General features: G+C 41.3%; 1 protein-coding gene across 5 annotated transcripts in view; it reads right to left on the reverse strand.

Annotated features, from left to right (window-relative positions):
• Positions 1 to 16,886, reverse strand: part of ankrd44 (ankyrin repeat domain 44) — a 54,124-nt gene that overhangs the window by 28,996 nt on the left and 8,242 nt on the right. For 2 of the 5 annotated variants that reach the window (XM_077616964.1, XM_077616961.1), the window contains exons 2-12: positions 15,144 to 15,227; positions 13,970 to 14,048; positions 8,399 to 8,469; positions 5,968 to 6,168; positions 5,716 to 5,803; positions 4,328 to 4,470; positions 4,039 to 4,251; positions 3,224 to 3,302; positions 2,975 to 3,089; positions 2,809 to 2,891; positions 1,222 to 1,285 (exon numbers count right to left, since the gene is read on the reverse strand). In XM_077616964.1, the coding sequence (XP_077473090.1) occupies positions 1,222 to 1,285; positions 2,809 to 2,891; positions 2,975 to 3,089; positions 3,224 to 3,302; positions 4,039 to 4,251; positions 4,328 to 4,470; positions 5,716 to 5,803; positions 5,968 to 6,168; positions 8,399 to 8,469; positions 13,970 to 14,048; positions 15,144 to 15,227 (1,220 nt within the window). Of the gene's footprint in view, positions 1 to 1,221; positions 1,286 to 2,808; positions 2,892 to 2,974; positions 3,090 to 3,223; positions 3,303 to 4,038; positions 4,252 to 4,327; positions 4,471 to 5,715; positions 5,804 to 5,967; positions 6,169 to 8,398; positions 8,470 to 13,969; positions 14,049 to 15,143; positions 15,258 to 16,398; positions 16,500 to 16,886 lie in introns of those variants that run through there. The other 3 variants (XM_077616963.1, XM_077616960.1, XM_077616962.1) reach the window with 2 other exon arrangements.

The raw sequence follows: 16,886 nt of genomic DNA on the forward strand, positions 1-16,886 counted from the left end.
CTGTCAACATGTACTAGCTAGCATAGTACTAGAAAGCTTGACATGATTATCAATCTAGTTCACAATCAAGTGCTGGGAAAAAAAAGTGTGTGTTCCCTGATGTATAGTTTTGGGTGGAATAACTATGAAATGGTAAAAGACAGCCAGATTTGATGGTCAATTTGTTTTCAACATGTTAGATACAACTTTACAATTTTTAATGCATTTTGCTTAAACTAAAATCTATATTGGTAAAGACCTAAATTTATAATAAGAGAACATCTACAAATCTGGGACTATACAAAATTGCATTTTTTTCACATCTGCATCTGATACATTTAACATGAAATGTACATTTCTGATTGTCTTGTCGAGCCATGTCTGTCTATGTAATCCATAGGTGTCAAACTCATTCCAAAAAGGGCCAAGTGGGTGCAAGTTTTTGTTCCAACCCACGAAGGTGACAAACTGTTCTCTTACAACTGTAATCAGTTGATTTCAGTCAGGTGCTGCTTCTCCTAGCAGACCTCCTCATTGGCCTAACTGCCTGACCGGACATTTCGTCAAAAGACGTTTGGTCGAAAGACGTTTGGTCCCCGGACGTTTGGTCAACCAGACGTTTGGTCGAAAGATGTTTGGTCCCCGGACGTTTGGTCGACCGGACGTTTGGGCGAACGGACGTTTGGTCGAACGGACTTTTGGTCGAACGGACGTTTGGTAGAACGGGTTCGCATGCAATTGATAGATTTTAACATTGGGTCAATAGGGATTTAATGACTATTATTTAACATTGAATGAATAGGGTTAGGGTTAAACAAATGAAAGTCTCGTGACTCAAACCTCCGGACTCACGAACCCGGCGACCAAACGTCCGTTCTACCAAACGTCCGGTCAACCAAACGTCCGGTCGACCAAACGTCCGGGGACCAAACATCTTTCAACGAAACGTCCGTCCTTGTGTTTCCATGTACTCTCGCCATATCATGTGCTGCTCGCTTCCCCACCTCTGCTCAGTAAGGTTTGGTTTTGTTCTTTGTTCTTTGTTCTTACTCCCGTTTTTGCCGCTTCCCTGCGTTTCGGTCCTACCACGCTCTCGCAAAATGTAACAATTGGGCTTCTTACCCTGAAATAAATCCAATCGAGCTAAAAGACAATCCATGATTGTATTCACATTCTTTTGGGACAACATTCCTCAAACTTGTTCAGAAACAATGATTGACAAATGTGCAATACAGCACTCACCCTCCTGCAGCACCGGCATGCAGGCAGGTCCTCCCCTGACTGTCGGGGGTGTCGATCTGAAAGCCTGCACACAGGACCGAGTCGTTACACATTATGCTATACCTCCGGCCTGAAGAGGGCGGTGTAGGAAGACGGAGGTGAGTATGGGGAGGTAAAAAAGCAGCAGCCGGCACAAAAAGAGAAGGACAGAGGTTGTAGGAGAGGGACAGGAAAAAAATAGGGCAAACAGATACAGGCGTTATTAGTAAAACAAGTGGATACAGGTTAGGTGAGTGTGCATGATGTTGGCCATTCGGTGCAAAAATTGTACCATTTCTCAAGAATTAAATTTAAAGGAAAAATTGTGCCACCCCTATGGGACAACCAAGTAGAGTTACTATCTCATGAGTTCAATTCATTTCAAAACCAAGAAGAATTAATTTACTTTTTTAATTTTAAACCAAGTGGTTAGCGCGTCAGCCTCACAGCTCTGGGGTCCTGGGTTCAAATCCAGATCACGTCCATCTGTGTGGAGTTTGCATGTTCTCCCCGAGCCAGCGTGGGTTTCTTCCTGGTACTCAAATTTCTTCCCACATTCCAAAAACATGCATGGTAGGCTGATTGGACACTCTAAATTGCCCCTAGGTATGGGTATGAGTATGCATGGTTTTCCGTCTCCTTGTGCTCTGCGATCAGCTGGCCACCGATTCAGGGTGTCCCCCGCCCCTGGCACGGAGTCAGCTGGGATAGGCTCCAGCATCCCCCGCGACCCTAATGAGGATAAAGCCGTTCAGAAAATGAGATGAGAAATCCTTAAAGTCTAATTCATCATCATAATTCTTAAAAAATTTCTAAGTCTGATTCATCATCCTCAGATTCACCAAACAATTGATTCCATTTTTCTTTAGTTATTTTTTTTAAGTGTGAGCACTGGCCAATGTCAGCGGGGCGAGCCACGTAGCCTATCCGAGGCGGACTCGAGTGAGCGGCCGCCTCGCTGACACTTCTCTGGAGCAACTTTATTTATTTTACCCTCCCCTATAAACTGGTCAAAGGCTATTTGGAGAGGGCCTTTGGTAGAACAAGCTCTTGCGCGCCACCTGGCGGACAAAGACAGCTTTTACGTCTCCCATTATAACGGCCGCGGAGGGGACTTTTTCACCAGTGGAGGGCAGTTTTTCACCGGGATTTGGTCATAAAAGCGAAGACCTCATGCATAACACGCACCCGAACTTTGCTTCAGTTTTTTGGTCAAAAATCTTGCGCATTATACTCGAATAAATATGGTAATGTAAATGCCCTAATCCGTTCCAAGGAAAATTTATGAAGCCATTAAAATGAATGAGGTGGAAGGGTGAGTGGGTAGTGAAGTGAAGTTGGTGACGGAAGAGGAAAAGATAAGTAGAGGTACCAAGGTTTTTGTTCAAGGCCTTTCAAAAACCGCCAGTTTCGTGAAAAAAACTAGTGATCTTTGGAACTTCCCCTTTGGCTGTTCTTAATCTCAATGTTCATGATTGTGTAACGTCGGCTTAAAAAAACTTTCATAATAGTACATTTCTTTCTGTTTTTAATTTTTACCTATTTTAAGCATGAGAAAAAAATCATTACCTGAGGAAAGCAGTTTACGACAGCAGTCGGAGTGAGCGTTCAATGCGGCCATGTGCAGAGGGAACATGCCGTGGACCCCTCGCCTTTCATGAAGCCAAGAGATGTCAGTGAGGGACGTATCGCCACAGCGCACCTTTTTTATTTGAAAGCAGGAACAAGACAATACCTGGTACAGTCTGCTCCGCTTGTGATAAGCGTGTTGATGAGGAGCTCGTGCCCATAGCGAGCGGCAACATGTAACGGTGTGTTGCCGTCCTTGTCCACGCAATCGATCTCACCACCTGACACAAAGTGTTAGCCAAGATCAAAATACGTACTTTGCGGTTCATTGTGTGTACCCTTGCTAAATCACGATCCAGATAAAAATGACTCCTGTGTTCTCAACTTTCCAAAGCACATCAGACAGACATCTCACCATTCTGGATGAGCGTTTGAGAGCGAGTGAAACGACCATGCACCGCCGTCATGTGGAGAGGACTTTTCCCATCTCGACTCTGCAGGAAGGAAAGAATTGGGTTATGAATGAGGTCTCCTTGTTTAAATGTCCCTACGAGCACTGGGCGGAGCATTGCATTTTTTCAGTGTTTTTCTCTTTTGTCAGTGCAGAATGGCGGAGGAGCTTGCTCGATAATACGAGCGGAGTATACCGTATTGTCCCGACTATAAGGCGCACCTAAAAGTCTTAAATTTTCTCCAAAATAGACAGGGCGCCTTATAATCCAGTACGCCTAATATATGGACCAATATTTTTTTCCCCGTTAGTCAGTAAAAATGGTGTACGCGTGGCAGAGCTTGCTCGCCAATACGAGGAGTACTAGTTCAAGTTGATCTATTAATCTGCCAAATTTGGTGGAAATTGGGTTATGTTAAGTTCTCCAAAATGGCAATTTAGTTTTCTATGAATGATCATTTTACCTTTAGAACAGGGGTGGCCAAGTCCTGTCCTCGAGAGCCCCTATCCCGTATGTTTTCCATCTGTCCCTCCTCTACCACACCTGAATCAAATGATCAACTCATCAGCAAGCTGTCCAGAAGCTTCATACCGATCTCAATTATTTGATTCAGGTGTGTTGGTGGAGGGAGACATGGAAAACAGACTGGATAGGGGCTCTTGAGGACCGGACTTGGCCACCCCTGCTTTAGAAGAACAATAGAGCCCTTCGCACTGAAGGGTGCTCGGCCCCTAAAAAAAAAAAAAAAAAAAAAAAGAAGCCAAGTGGTCCATTGCACCTGCACGTTGACGTCTGCGCCGTTGTTGACCAGGAATTCCAGACACAATGCTCCGTGCGTGGAAGCAGCGGCAAAGTGTAGAGGCGTGAAGCCCTTGTTATTTGTCTGGCTGACATTTGCGCCGTAGTCAATTAGTTCACTGACGACGGCATCCTGGCCATTGAAACACGCTACGTGTAGCGGCGTGTTGCCGAAGGCATTGGAGTCATCGATCTGTCGGCAACAAAACACCAGTGCCAATTATTTGGAGCATTCGGATGATGAGAAACGCCGAAGGAGCAGTCGGCACCTCCAGGGCTAGGTTGAGCAGATGCTTCACCACTAATATCTGTCCACTAGACGCCGCCGTATGCAGTGGCGTGTAACCTCGCTTGTCTTTACAGCAGATCTCCGCCCCTTGACTCACCAGAAGACACACCACATCCAAGTGACCTGCCGAAAAGCACAACACAGCACTGGAAACTTGATCTTTAAAATCATCATTTGGTATTCTCTAAATCTACAATGTAATGCACCGTGTGCGGTTGTTTGGTCGCCGGTCTTTTGGTCGCCGTCTTTTGGTCGCCCGGACCCAAACAACGGGCGACCAAAAGACCGGCGACCAAAAGACCGGCGACAAAACAAGGTAAAACAACACGGTCTACGCATCAATAAAACCCAACAATGGCCCTGAGCAGTTTCACTGAGTGGACGTGTGAGTGTATAAGAGTTTGTATGTACATGAGTTGTCCCCTTAGGAAGGGATGTCAGTCAGGGTCTTAACAAATTCTCCAACAAAACACAATAAAAGTACGGGAAATTTGAAGCTTTTCTTTAGCCTAATAATTAATAGGGCATTAAGTATGACTAAATAATAATTCGCAGTTTGTATTTAGGGAATTTGAGCAACGATTTAAATGGTAATTATCAATAACCTTCCGGACGACCAAAAGACCGGCGACCAAACGACCAAGTACCGGCAAACACACAGATCCCGGCCAAAATGGCTCTTTGCTTCTTATCATATTTTGTGTATACTGTGGCTCTTCGTCTCATTTCATGTTTCTCTTATTATATATTCTTATAAGACACTAAAGTTCGCCAGGGTCCATAAAAACTAATAATAAGTAAGGGGAAGAAAGTGTTATTATTCGTGTGTTTTTGTGTGTGTGTCTGTCTGTTTTGGCAGATCACTGCGTGGTGTAGCTCTTTGACTCACACAGTTTAAAATGTTTGCTCTTTCTGCCACGGGCACGGGCTGCCGAAGCCCCGGCCGACGCTGCGGGTAGGGTCCGCCAAGGCCCCGGTCAACGCCGCGGGTAGGGGCGCCAAAGTTTTATTTTTTAATAAGCGGCACGGCGTAAGGTCGCACGGGGCTCAGAAAGCTCTATTTTCAAATAAAAATGATGGCCACCGCCCACTGCCCGCGATTTTTTTCTTCAGTGCTGAGTCCTCTGCCTCCGCCATCTTCCTCGTGGCAAGCGGAAGACAGGGGAGTGGCTTCCACGTGCGAGTTTCAGTGTGGATTTTCAGATTTTCACGAACATTTTTTTTCCCGGAAAAAAATCTGCTATGTAGTGAAGCCGCGAAAGTTGAAGCCGCAAAGTGAAAAAGGATCACAGTATGTACAAAGTATTTCCTCAAAACAGTTCTCTAAATCTACAGAACCTTCATTTTTTGTCCAGTGTAAGATCTTACCCATGAAAGCGGCCCAGTGCATCGCTCGTCCATCCTTCTTATCAAAAGCGTTGATGTTGGCTCCTTTGGCGAGGAGGAGGTTCACCATCTGACACGCAATGACACGTACGAAAACACTTGATCACAGCCCTTTTTCACAGCAATACAAAAGATTTTAGCATTACAATAGCGATGCTAATCCGCTGATGACATCAACAGAAGCAGCAAAAATAAAGGGCTAGAGAACAAAGTGGTCTCAGGTGTGCACAGTACCTCTGTGTGGCCGTTGAGCGCAGCGTGGTGCAAGGCGGTGCGCCCACCGCGATCCGAAACGTTGACGCTGCTCAGCAGCGGGATGATGATCTCGGCGCAACGCAGCGCGTTGTTAGCAGCGGCCACGTGGAGCGGCGTCTGCCAATTTTTGTCGCGAGCGTTGACGTCGGCCGAATGGCGGATTAACACTCGCACTGCGTCCTGCATGGACAATTCGAGCATTACTTCCACGTCTTCACCTGTTCACTGATTTCGTATTCTTTTTTTTGTTTATTTTATTTATTGTTTTTAGGCTGAGGGCAAACTCAAGGAAGCCAACCTATGGGAAAAGGCTTTTTTGGCAATGAGCTTATTCAACATTGTGGCTCTTTATCATCTATCTTTGCATCTATTAAAACCCAAAGCATTTTCATAAGCACTCTAATAGACTATTATGTAATGTGCAAGAATGGCAGGGCTCATGGGTTACCTTTTCTGGACATTTTGTCAAGCTGACATTTACTCATTCAGTCATGTATTTCCACCAAATTTTGAATGTCAAAATATTACTTAATACTTGGCCATAGTACAGTAATGCCTCGACATACGAGCAATTTGAGATACGAGTAAAATTTCGGGCAAATATTTATCTTGAGATACGAGACAAATTTTGATATTTATTCGAGCATACGACGCAAGAGGCTGCTCATAAGAACATCATGGGCACTGACTTTCTGGTTGCAACTCCCTCGTGTAATGTCTCTACGAGCACTGGGCGGAGCGTTGCATTTTTTTCAGTGTTTTTACCCCCCGTTATTCAGTGCAGAATGGCGGAGGAGCTTGCTCGATAATACGAGCGGACTATATACTACTTCTCGTTGGCAAGTGGTCGTGCGTTATCCTATTGTGAGGACATTTGTGTGAATCATTTTGGGAATATTTTGAAGGGAAGACAAAAGCAAACCCAGGAGAAGAAAGGTATCAACATTTAAAACAATATTAGAATTAAGTTTAGAGCAAGGTTAGATTAAACTTATTTTTGAGTCTGTCTAAATCGTAATCCAAGTACAAGTACTAACAGCAGAATGCCAAATTACAAGTCCGTAACTTGCACTTATTTAGGTCTTTTGCAGAGTAAACGCAGCTTATGGAGAAGCACCACCAATTTCGTCACACGCAGTTTCTGGGTGTGATGACAAGTAGGCTTTTTGTGTTGTTGATAATGACGACAGGGCCTATGTCCGATTATTATTATTATTATTAAATTTGTTTATGTTACGTTACGAGCGCGTTTCCGTGCAAAAAGTCTCCCCCTCACTCTCTCTCTGTCCCTCTCTCTCTTTCTCCCCTCCGCGAAATCTGTCTAATTTTAGTACTTTTAAACACATTTTAGTACTATTAAACCACTAGTTATTTGTTACTTTGTTAATAGATGGCAATTTAGAACAAATTAAAATCCAATATCCTGTTTTTGGTGTTTTTTCAGAGGGTTGGAACGAATTAATTAGTTTTTAGTTCATTTCTATGGGAAACGTTCATTCGACATACGAGCTCAGTCCCGGAACGCATTAAACTCGTATCTCCAGGTACCAATGCATAAATTTTCTGTCCAGAAAGTAGACTGCTCCAACAACAGAGCTGCCATATGTCAAAAATCATATTTCGTAGTTGGTAAGGATATTTTTCAGATTTTGTGACTCTTTTTCCTAGTGGCTTTTACCAGCGACGCATACAAAAATGAACTTCAATATAATTTAAAACGTACAAATGCAACGCAGCACATATTTACTCACATAGGGCGCACTTAAAAGTCTAACCTTTTCTCCAAAGTGGACGGGGGGCCCAATCAGTATGCACTAAATTCAAGATTCGGTAGATATCGCTGCATCTGCTAAATCCCAGTATCTCAGAAATACCCCATGTGATGACTTGTCTTAAGATTTTCCCTTCAAAGTAACACATTTGTATTCCCTATCAAAACCACGAAAATGGGGCTGAAAATTGTGAATCAGTAAGCAGTGTATACGCAAGAATTTGTAACATTCAAGAATTTTAAGGCAATTTTAAGGGAGCGTCTTATACGGGGGCCGGCTAATATGCGAGTAAATACGGCACATAAAAAAGCCCATATTGTTATGCAGCGTACACAATTTGAAATGATCAAAAAACATATAAAATACAGGAAAAACGTATACGTTGACAGGTATGAAATCCCCACATTATGAGCCCTACATCAATCAATACTGCCCTTTACATTTTATAAGGTAAATTTCACAGTAATTAACTTTGTTGATAGTCCATCACTGATTCAGATTTCGTGTTTAGATTCAAATCCTCAAAATATCTTTGCTATGTCATTAAAATCCACTGCCCTGACTCATTCCATTCTGTTTATCTCAACATGTGTGCAAGGCACAGCGCTCTTCTCGGCCAAGGAAATTTATATGGTTACCTCGCTGCGTGAGGCCACGGCACGATGCAAGGGGGTGAGCCACATGTTGTCCTTGGCGTTGACGCGGGCACCTGCACATAAGAAATGCAGTTGGTGATGTCACGTAGTGCGGGCAAGCGGGTGTGGAAAAACCCAATCAAGGGGAAACATAGAAGCCAGGAACATTGGTGGTAACGCAAAAGATTTGATTAAAGAGACCAAAAAACAAAGTGGAAATGAAGTCAGGGAATCCAAAAATAGCAAGGTAAACCAAAAGCTACAAGGTCAAACATACCAGGGATGCAAAACTAAAACTGATGTGACATTGACAAGGACGCAACCAGAAATAAACAGACAAAGGGGACTTAAATACAGTAATACCTCGACATACGAGTGCCCCGACATACGAGCTATTTGAGATACGAGTAAAATTTTGAGCAGATATTTATTTTGAGATACGAGACAAATTTTGATATACGAGCATACAGCAGATGCGAGAGGCTGCTCATAAGAACATCACGGGCACTGTCTTTCTGGTCGCAACTCCCTCATGTAATGTCTCTACGAGCACTGGGCGGAGCGTTACATTTTTTCAGTGTTTTTCTTTTTTGTCAGTGCAGAATGGCGGAGGAGCTTGCTCGATAATACGAGGGGAGTATACCGTATTTTCACGACTATAAGGCGCACCTAAAAGTCTCCAAAATAGACAGGGTGCCTTATAATCCAGTACGCCTAATATATGGACCAATATTAAAATTGTTATCACGATAAAATAAAATAAATCAGTCGATAGGGTACACCATCCTCTACAGGTCTCGCAACTACGGTAAGCAGCCTGCGACTTCGTATTCCCCCGTGCGCAGTTCATGCTGGGATATGCAGTTCTTTTGTCAATACACCCAGTATGACGACGAGCACACTAATTTGGATTGACAAAAGAACTCCAGCCGCTAGATTGGCGTCAACAGAGCAGTCAAAGCTAGACTGCGAACTATATATATATATGGATCAATATTGAGCCGCAACAGCTCTCGCAACTACGGCAAGCAGCCCCCGACTCTATTTTCCCCATAGAAAAAGTAGTGCGCAGTGACTGCTGGTATATATATACAGACGCTCCCCTACTTACGAACATTCAACTTACGAACAACGGTACATACGAACATGTCTGCAAATTGCGTTTAAGTCCAAAAATGTTCGCAAGTCCAATTTTGTATTTCGCGCCTTTTTCGGAGTAGTACTTCTTTCCGCCGCTAATACCGACGCCTGGCGCTGTGCGAGCTCAGCTCACCCAGCATCTACCTTCTTCTTCGTTGCAATGCGGAAGTGCGTGAATGTATCTCCAGTGTGCAAAGAACCTTTTTCATTTGTATCATTAAATATCTCATGCATCCAATATTGAATATGGTTGGTAAAAAGCTAAAGGCTTCTATTGAGGGAGTTGCAAGGAAGAGGCAAGCCATTTCATTTGAAACGAGTGGCAATAATAACGAAGCTTGATGCGCGTGAGAGTGGTGAGCGTTTCACGGGCATTGAATCGTTCGACCGTCAGTACCATTTATAAACAGAAAGATCGAGCAGCAGGACCCAAATATTGAACGTTGCACAAAGTTTGCAAATCAATTGAATGATGCCATACAGTGCTACCGCATCATTTATGATGAAAAAAAGAAGAAAACTGTGCAATCGTCATTAGGTCGCTTCTTTTGGCCAGTTTCTAATACATAAATCTCTCTCTCTCTCTCTCTCTCCCTCTCTCTCTCTACAGTACTGTACATATTCTCTCCATTTTATTATTTTTTTTTTTTCTCAGTACAAACCAATGTGTGTTACTTATACAAGCCTTAAACATACAAATGCACTTATATAAACCTTCAATATACTTATATCGGCCTTAAACATAAATTATAATACAAAATATAGCACTGAATCAACTTACAAACAAATTCAACTTATGAACAATCGCTCGGAACCAATTGCGTTCGTTAAGGCTTTTTTTCTTAAAAAATGACATAGTATTGTAAGGCTTTTTTCTTAAAAAAAACGACATAGTATTGTAAGGCTTTTTTTCGTAAAAAAACGACATAGTATAGTAAGGCTTTTTTCTTAAAAAACAACATAGTATAGGCTTTTTTCTTTAAAGACGACATAGTATAGTAAGGCTTATTTTCTTTAAAAACGACACAGTATAGTAAGGCTTTTTTGTCTTTAAAAACGACATAGTATAGTAAGGCTTTTTATTTACAAAAAAGACCATGTATAGTAAGGTTTTTTTCTTAAAAAATGACCATGTATAGTAAGGCTTTTTTGTTTAAAAAAGACCATGTATAGTAAGGCTTTTTTTCTTAAAAAACGACATAGTATAGTAAGGCTTTTTTTCCTAAAAAAAACGACATAGTATAGTATGGCTTTTTTCCCCTAAAAAAACGACATAGTATAGCATGGCTTTTTTTCTTGAAAAACGACATAGTAGAGGAAGGCTTTTTCCCTAAAAAACGACATAGTATAGTATGGCTTTTCCCCCTAAAAAACGACATAGTATAGTATGGCTTTTTTCCTTTAAAAAACGACATAGTATAGTATGGCTTTTTTTCTTAAAAAACGACATAGTAGAGGAAGCCTTTTTCTCTTAAAAAACGATATTGTATAGTAAGGCTTCTTTTCTTAAATAACGACATAGTATAGTAAGGCTTTTTTTCTTTAAAAAATGACATAGCAAGTAAGGCTAAGAGAGTCGGAGAATAAATCTGACTTCTGATTCTTCACCTTCTAGTTGTTGCTGTGGTCCACTGGCAAAATCATTGGGTCAGAACATGAGGCGGGAATCAGGAGTGAGTTCAATTCCACTCGTTGCACTTCTCAAATTGTTTATTGAGGTAATGAAAAGGATAAATACAACTTCCAACTTTACTGTGGTGCAGTGGCAAAGACAATGGGTCAGAACTTCAGGTGGACTGAAGTTCAAATCAGAAGTGAGTTTGATTCCACTCTTTGCAATTCTCAAATTGTTTATTGAGGTAATGAAAAGGATAAATATAACTTCCAATCACATCATTTCAGAAGACACTGTGGTCCAGTGGCAAGAACAATGGGTTGAAATTGAAGTTGGACACAAGTTCAAATCTGGAGTGAGTTCAAGTCCACTCTTTGCAAATCTCAAATTGTTTATTGAGGTGATGAAAATGATAAATATAACTTCCAATCATCTCATTTCAGAAGTCACTGTGGTCCAGTGGCAAAGACAATGGGTCAGACAGACCTCAAGTTAGTGGATTTGACTGCCATGTGGGAGATGGGGTTCGAATCCTGCTCTCGTTTGACTAATCACTACACTAGTAGTTCAGTAAATGGGTAATCCTTTTTTCATTCAAATAAACACTTAGTCATTTTTTTCAGCAAAACAATATTTCCGGTCAGCCTTCGGCTGACCGGAAGACAGTTGGGAGGGGGGGGGTTCCTGGTGGTGTTCGACAGTCGGCCTGCGGCCGACTGCCGACACCATACAGTCGTTGACTGGCGACACCGGGACGTGAACCCTCGACACCCACGTCGCAGGCAGGTGACTTACCCACTACACCACGAGGCGGCCCGCCTATACATGATTGGAAGTTATATTTATCCTTTTCATTACCTAAATAAACAATTTGAGAATTGCAAAGAGTGGAATCAAACTCACTCCTGATTTGAACTTGAGTCCACCAGAAGTTCTGACCCATTGTCTTTGCCCCTGGACCACAGCAACTTCTGAAATGATGTGATTGGAAGTTATATCTATCCTTTTCATCACCTCAATAAACAATTTGAGAATTGCAAATAGTGGAATTGAACTCACTCCTGATTTGAACTTGAGTCCACCTGAAGTTCTGACCCATTGTCTTTGCCACTGGACCACAGTGACTTCTGAAATGATGTGATTGGAAGTTATATCTATCCTTTTCATTACCTCAATAAACAATTTGAGAATTGCAAATAGTGGAATTGAACTCACTCCTGATTTGAACTTGAGTCCACCTGAAGTTCTGACCCATTGTCTTTGCCACTGGACCACAGTGACTTCTGAAATGATGTGATTGGAAGTTATATCTATCCTTTTCATTACCTCAATAAACAATTTGAGAATTGCAAATAGTGGAATTGAACTCGAGTCCACCTGAAGTTCTGACCCATTGTCTTTGCCACTGGACCACAGTGACTTCTGAAAGTTTCAGTTTCTAATACATAAATCTCTCTCTCTCTCTCTCTCTCTCTCTCTCTCTCTCTCTCTCTCTCTCCAGTACTGTACATATTCTCTCCATTTTATTAATTTTTTTTTTTTTCAGTACAAACCAATGTGTGTTACTTATACAAGCCTTAAACATACAAATGCACTTATATAAACCTTCAATATACTTATATCAGCCTTAAATATAAATTATAATACAAAATATAGCACTGAATCAACTTACAAACAAATTCAACTTATGAACAATCGCTCGGAACCAATTGCGTTCGTAAGTAGGGGAGCGTCTGTAGTTCTTTTGTCAACTAATTGACAGCGGCCGTCATTTACTAGGGTGGACTGTTTTGTTGACCTTCCCTTTAGCACAGCACCATCTAGTGGAGGCATAACATAACCCCAGCCTCTACTGTAGACCCGTATAATGCGGTGCGGTAGACCAGTGTAATGCGGAGCAGTGCGCCTTACAATGTGGTGCGCCTTATATATGGAAAAATTTTTAATGTGTCATTCATTGAGGGTTCGCCTTATAATGCGGTGCGCCTTATAGTCGTGAAAATACGGTATACTACTTCTCGTTGGCAAGTGGTCGTGCGTTATCATATTGTGAGGACATTTGTGGCCATCATTTTGGGAATATTTTAAAGGGAAGACAAAAACAAACAACCCTCGATAGGTTGCACCTGAAAGTCAGTGTGGAGGCGGGGCAAATAGAGCCAACCTGGGAGTAAAAAGGTATCAAAATTTAAAACAAAATTAGAATTAAGTTTAGTGTAAGGTTAGATTAAACTCATTTTTGAGTGTGTCTGCATCGTAGAAATTTGTTTATGTTATGTTACGAGCGTGTTGCCGTGCAAAAAGTCTCCCCCCAATCACCCCCACCCCTCTCTGTCCCTCTCTCCCCTCCGCAAAATCTGTCTAATTTTAGTATACTATTAAACACATTTTAGTACTATTAAACCACTAGTTATTTGTTACTTTGTTAATAGATGGCGAATTAGAACAAATTTAAAAAAATCCAATCCAATATCCTGTTTTTGGTGTTTTTTCAGAGGGTTGGAACGAATTAATTTGGTTTTAGTTCATTTCTATGGGAAACGTTCGTTTGAGTTACGAGAAAATCGACATACGAGCTCAGTCCCGGAACGCATTAAGATCGTATCTCAAGGTACCACTGTACACAGACATGGAGAACAGGTGGGTGACACGTGAGGCAGCAAACACATAGCGGAGGCGACAACAGGTAAAAGCAATGGACAGGTTACACAGAAGGAAAAAGACAAGACTAAATCAACACAAAACTTCAAAAGAACACAAAACTGACAGGTGAAATGAGCAAATGGGATGAAGGAGAAAGGAGGAAAAGGTTTTCCTACCGGAGAGAATAAGGAGTTCTGTAATTTCAGCATCGCGCAGGAAGGCTGCTGCGTGCAGGGGCGTGCGTTTTTCAGCATCCTAAGGAAAGAAGACAATCCTAAAGGTTTCTAACAGTCAATACGTATGATACCAAACTGTAGTAGTGTTACAAATTCATGACTACTGATGTTCCGATCCGATAATCTGCATCAGCACTTGATATGGCTATTTTTCGAACATATCATATTTTGGCACAAAATTAGATATGATCCGGTAGTAGCGTGTTTTCACTCCAGCACCCCCCACAACCCTACTGAATATAAAGCGGTTGAGAAAATGAGAATGAGATGAGATTTTCATTAACATAAATATAAATATGTTCATTAATATGTGCTGTCCCTTATCCAATTAATCAAATTATAGTGCAGCATTGTCTAATTCTGTTGTCTGTCTTCATGTGTGCCCTACGGCTGACTGGCCAGTCTAGGGTGTAATCCGCCTTTTGGCCGGAGTCAGCTAGAGTCCAGCACCCTCTGCGAACCTTGTGAGGATGAGCGGTACAGAAAATGAATAAATTAATAATGTCTCATTCTTATTGTAATATGTTCTTTTTTTATTTCAGTTCTGGTGTATTTGTGGGAATTTTGGTCCATTGTTTGAATAGCAACATATTACTTTTACATGAACAACTAGTCTGTTTACGCTATCACTACAATTGCAGCATTTTTTTTTAAAAAGCCTAAAAGTGGCCTAAAAGACTGTAGGTCAGTGGTTCCCAAATTGGGGGGTGCGGCCCCCTAGGGAGGCGTAAAGAGAAATCAAGGGGGGCGTGAAGTCATCTGCTAAAAAAATGTTTAAATAGATTATAAGAATAATAAAATCAAAGAACAAATATCTGCCATTAAATACATGCAAAATATGATTATAGCAGTCACTCCAACGGTCCAACCCATTTTCTATTAACAGAGATCTGTTTTCCTGAACAATGCTAAGAAATAAATCCAATAAAATAAAATAAGTTCACATGAGCAAAAGAGGAAGTGGGGGGGGGGGGGGGGGGGGGCGTGCGGGTCTACTGGAAGCAAGAAGGGGGGCGTCAGGTAAGATAGTTTGGGAACCACTGCTGTAGGTGGTAGTAGACAATTCTCCAAATGCTTTAGTTTAAGCTAAATTAGCACCATAAACTGTCCTCACCAGAACATTGATGTCTTCAGACTTGTATATGAGCATTCGAATCTCCTCAGGATCTCCGCTAAAGATGGCCTGGATGAGAGGAGGCTGCAGAGACGGGACAGACAATAGACACATCGTGACACAAATGTTCATTTTCTTGACAGACAAAACATGGCTGTGTGTGTGAAAACCTTCCAGGACAACAAAAATGTCCTTTCACACCACAATAGCTTACGGTTGACATTGGGAATATTTGCCACACAACATTTTTGTCAGTCAATATGTCAGTGTGTGTGGGGGCTTATGTGTGAATATGTGTATGCCTGCCGCAGGGGAATTTTGTCCCTGAAGCCCCTATTTTCATTCTTAGATGTCAAACATGAAGTAAATAGAGGCCTTCAGTCCTGCACTGCACTTTCATGTCATTATCACTATGTTTTTGTCATGTATCTGCTGTAACTTACAAAATGGAGCAATGATTGACCGTAGGGGCAGATGATAAGAAAAAAAACATATCACAGTTTTTCATAGAAAATAAATTCACAATCATGATTTTATCATCATTTTGAAATAGATTTTTATACTAAATTGCACATTCCTTCATATAAAATATTTTTAAAATCTACATAAAACCCTAAAAAATGGCAAGAGTTTTATGAACAGGATTTAAATGTGCAGTTTTTAATCAAAACATGCAATTAATTTAAAAGTAAAAGGCAATGAACAACAACACATGTCACTTAGGGAACAAAAAACTGAACATACAAATTAAAGCCAGCTGTACTCATTAAAAGAGCCATATATGGCTCGCAAGCCATACATTCACAACAATTGCTAAAACCTTTTCACAATCTTTCTACTTCATGACATCATCAAAATGTTAAAATCCTTATCGATCTAAAGTTATTGTATCGCATAATGACAGCAAATCATTTGAGACAGATTTTTAAACGTGTTTTGATTTTTAAGTTTTTTCTATTAAACACAAGGGAGCAGTAGTGCCAATACATCTGCTAATAAGTTTTAGTACTTTTTCAACTGTAGAATCTCCAAACACAAATAAATAGAATATTTAAGTAAAACGGCAATATTTTGGAAAATCCAGAGGCTTTCACCCATAAAAATTGAATTAACAAGCCAAATGTCAAAACTAAATGTTGAACTGAACATTTGCAGTCAAACTTAACTTCTTGTCTAACTTCCTGTTTGCTAGGCTTTCTGAGAAATGACAGCTAGGAAGTGTTGGTGAGCATTTCACTTCTTCTTTCAAACGCACCAATAAACCACTTCCTCTTCTTTTCACCTTATTTTCTCATGCTTCCCTTCCCCATCATCATGTGACAGTGCCTTATGAGTGCTGACTGACAAACTGCACTTAGTGAAAGCAAGTAATCCATCAATTGCCTATAGCAGGGGTGACCAAGTCCGGTCTTCGAGAGCCCCTATCCAGTCTGTTTTCCATCTGTCCATCCTCTACCACACCTGAATCAAATAATCGGGATCGGTATCAAGCTTCTGGACAGCTTGCTGATGAGTTGATCATTTGATTCAGGTGTGGTAGAGGAGGGACAGATGGAAAACAGCCTGGGTAGGGGCTCTCGAGGACCAGACTTGGCCACCCCTTTTCTAAAGGTAAAATGATCATTCGTAGAAAATGTGAAATAATCTTAAAAGTAAACAAAGAATGTTTCAATCTATGACAACCGAAGTTCCCTCTAATTTTTTGTTTGTCTGGGCAGAAAGACAACCTCCCTGAGCACACTG

Source organism: Stigmatopora argus, chromosome 13 (assembly GCF_051989625.1).
Source record: "Stigmatopora argus isolate UIUO_Sarg chromosome 13, RoL_Sarg_1.0, whole genome shotgun sequence".
Classification (NCBI taxonomy): Eukaryota; Metazoa; Chordata; class Actinopteri; order Syngnathiformes; family Syngnathidae; genus Stigmatopora; species Stigmatopora argus.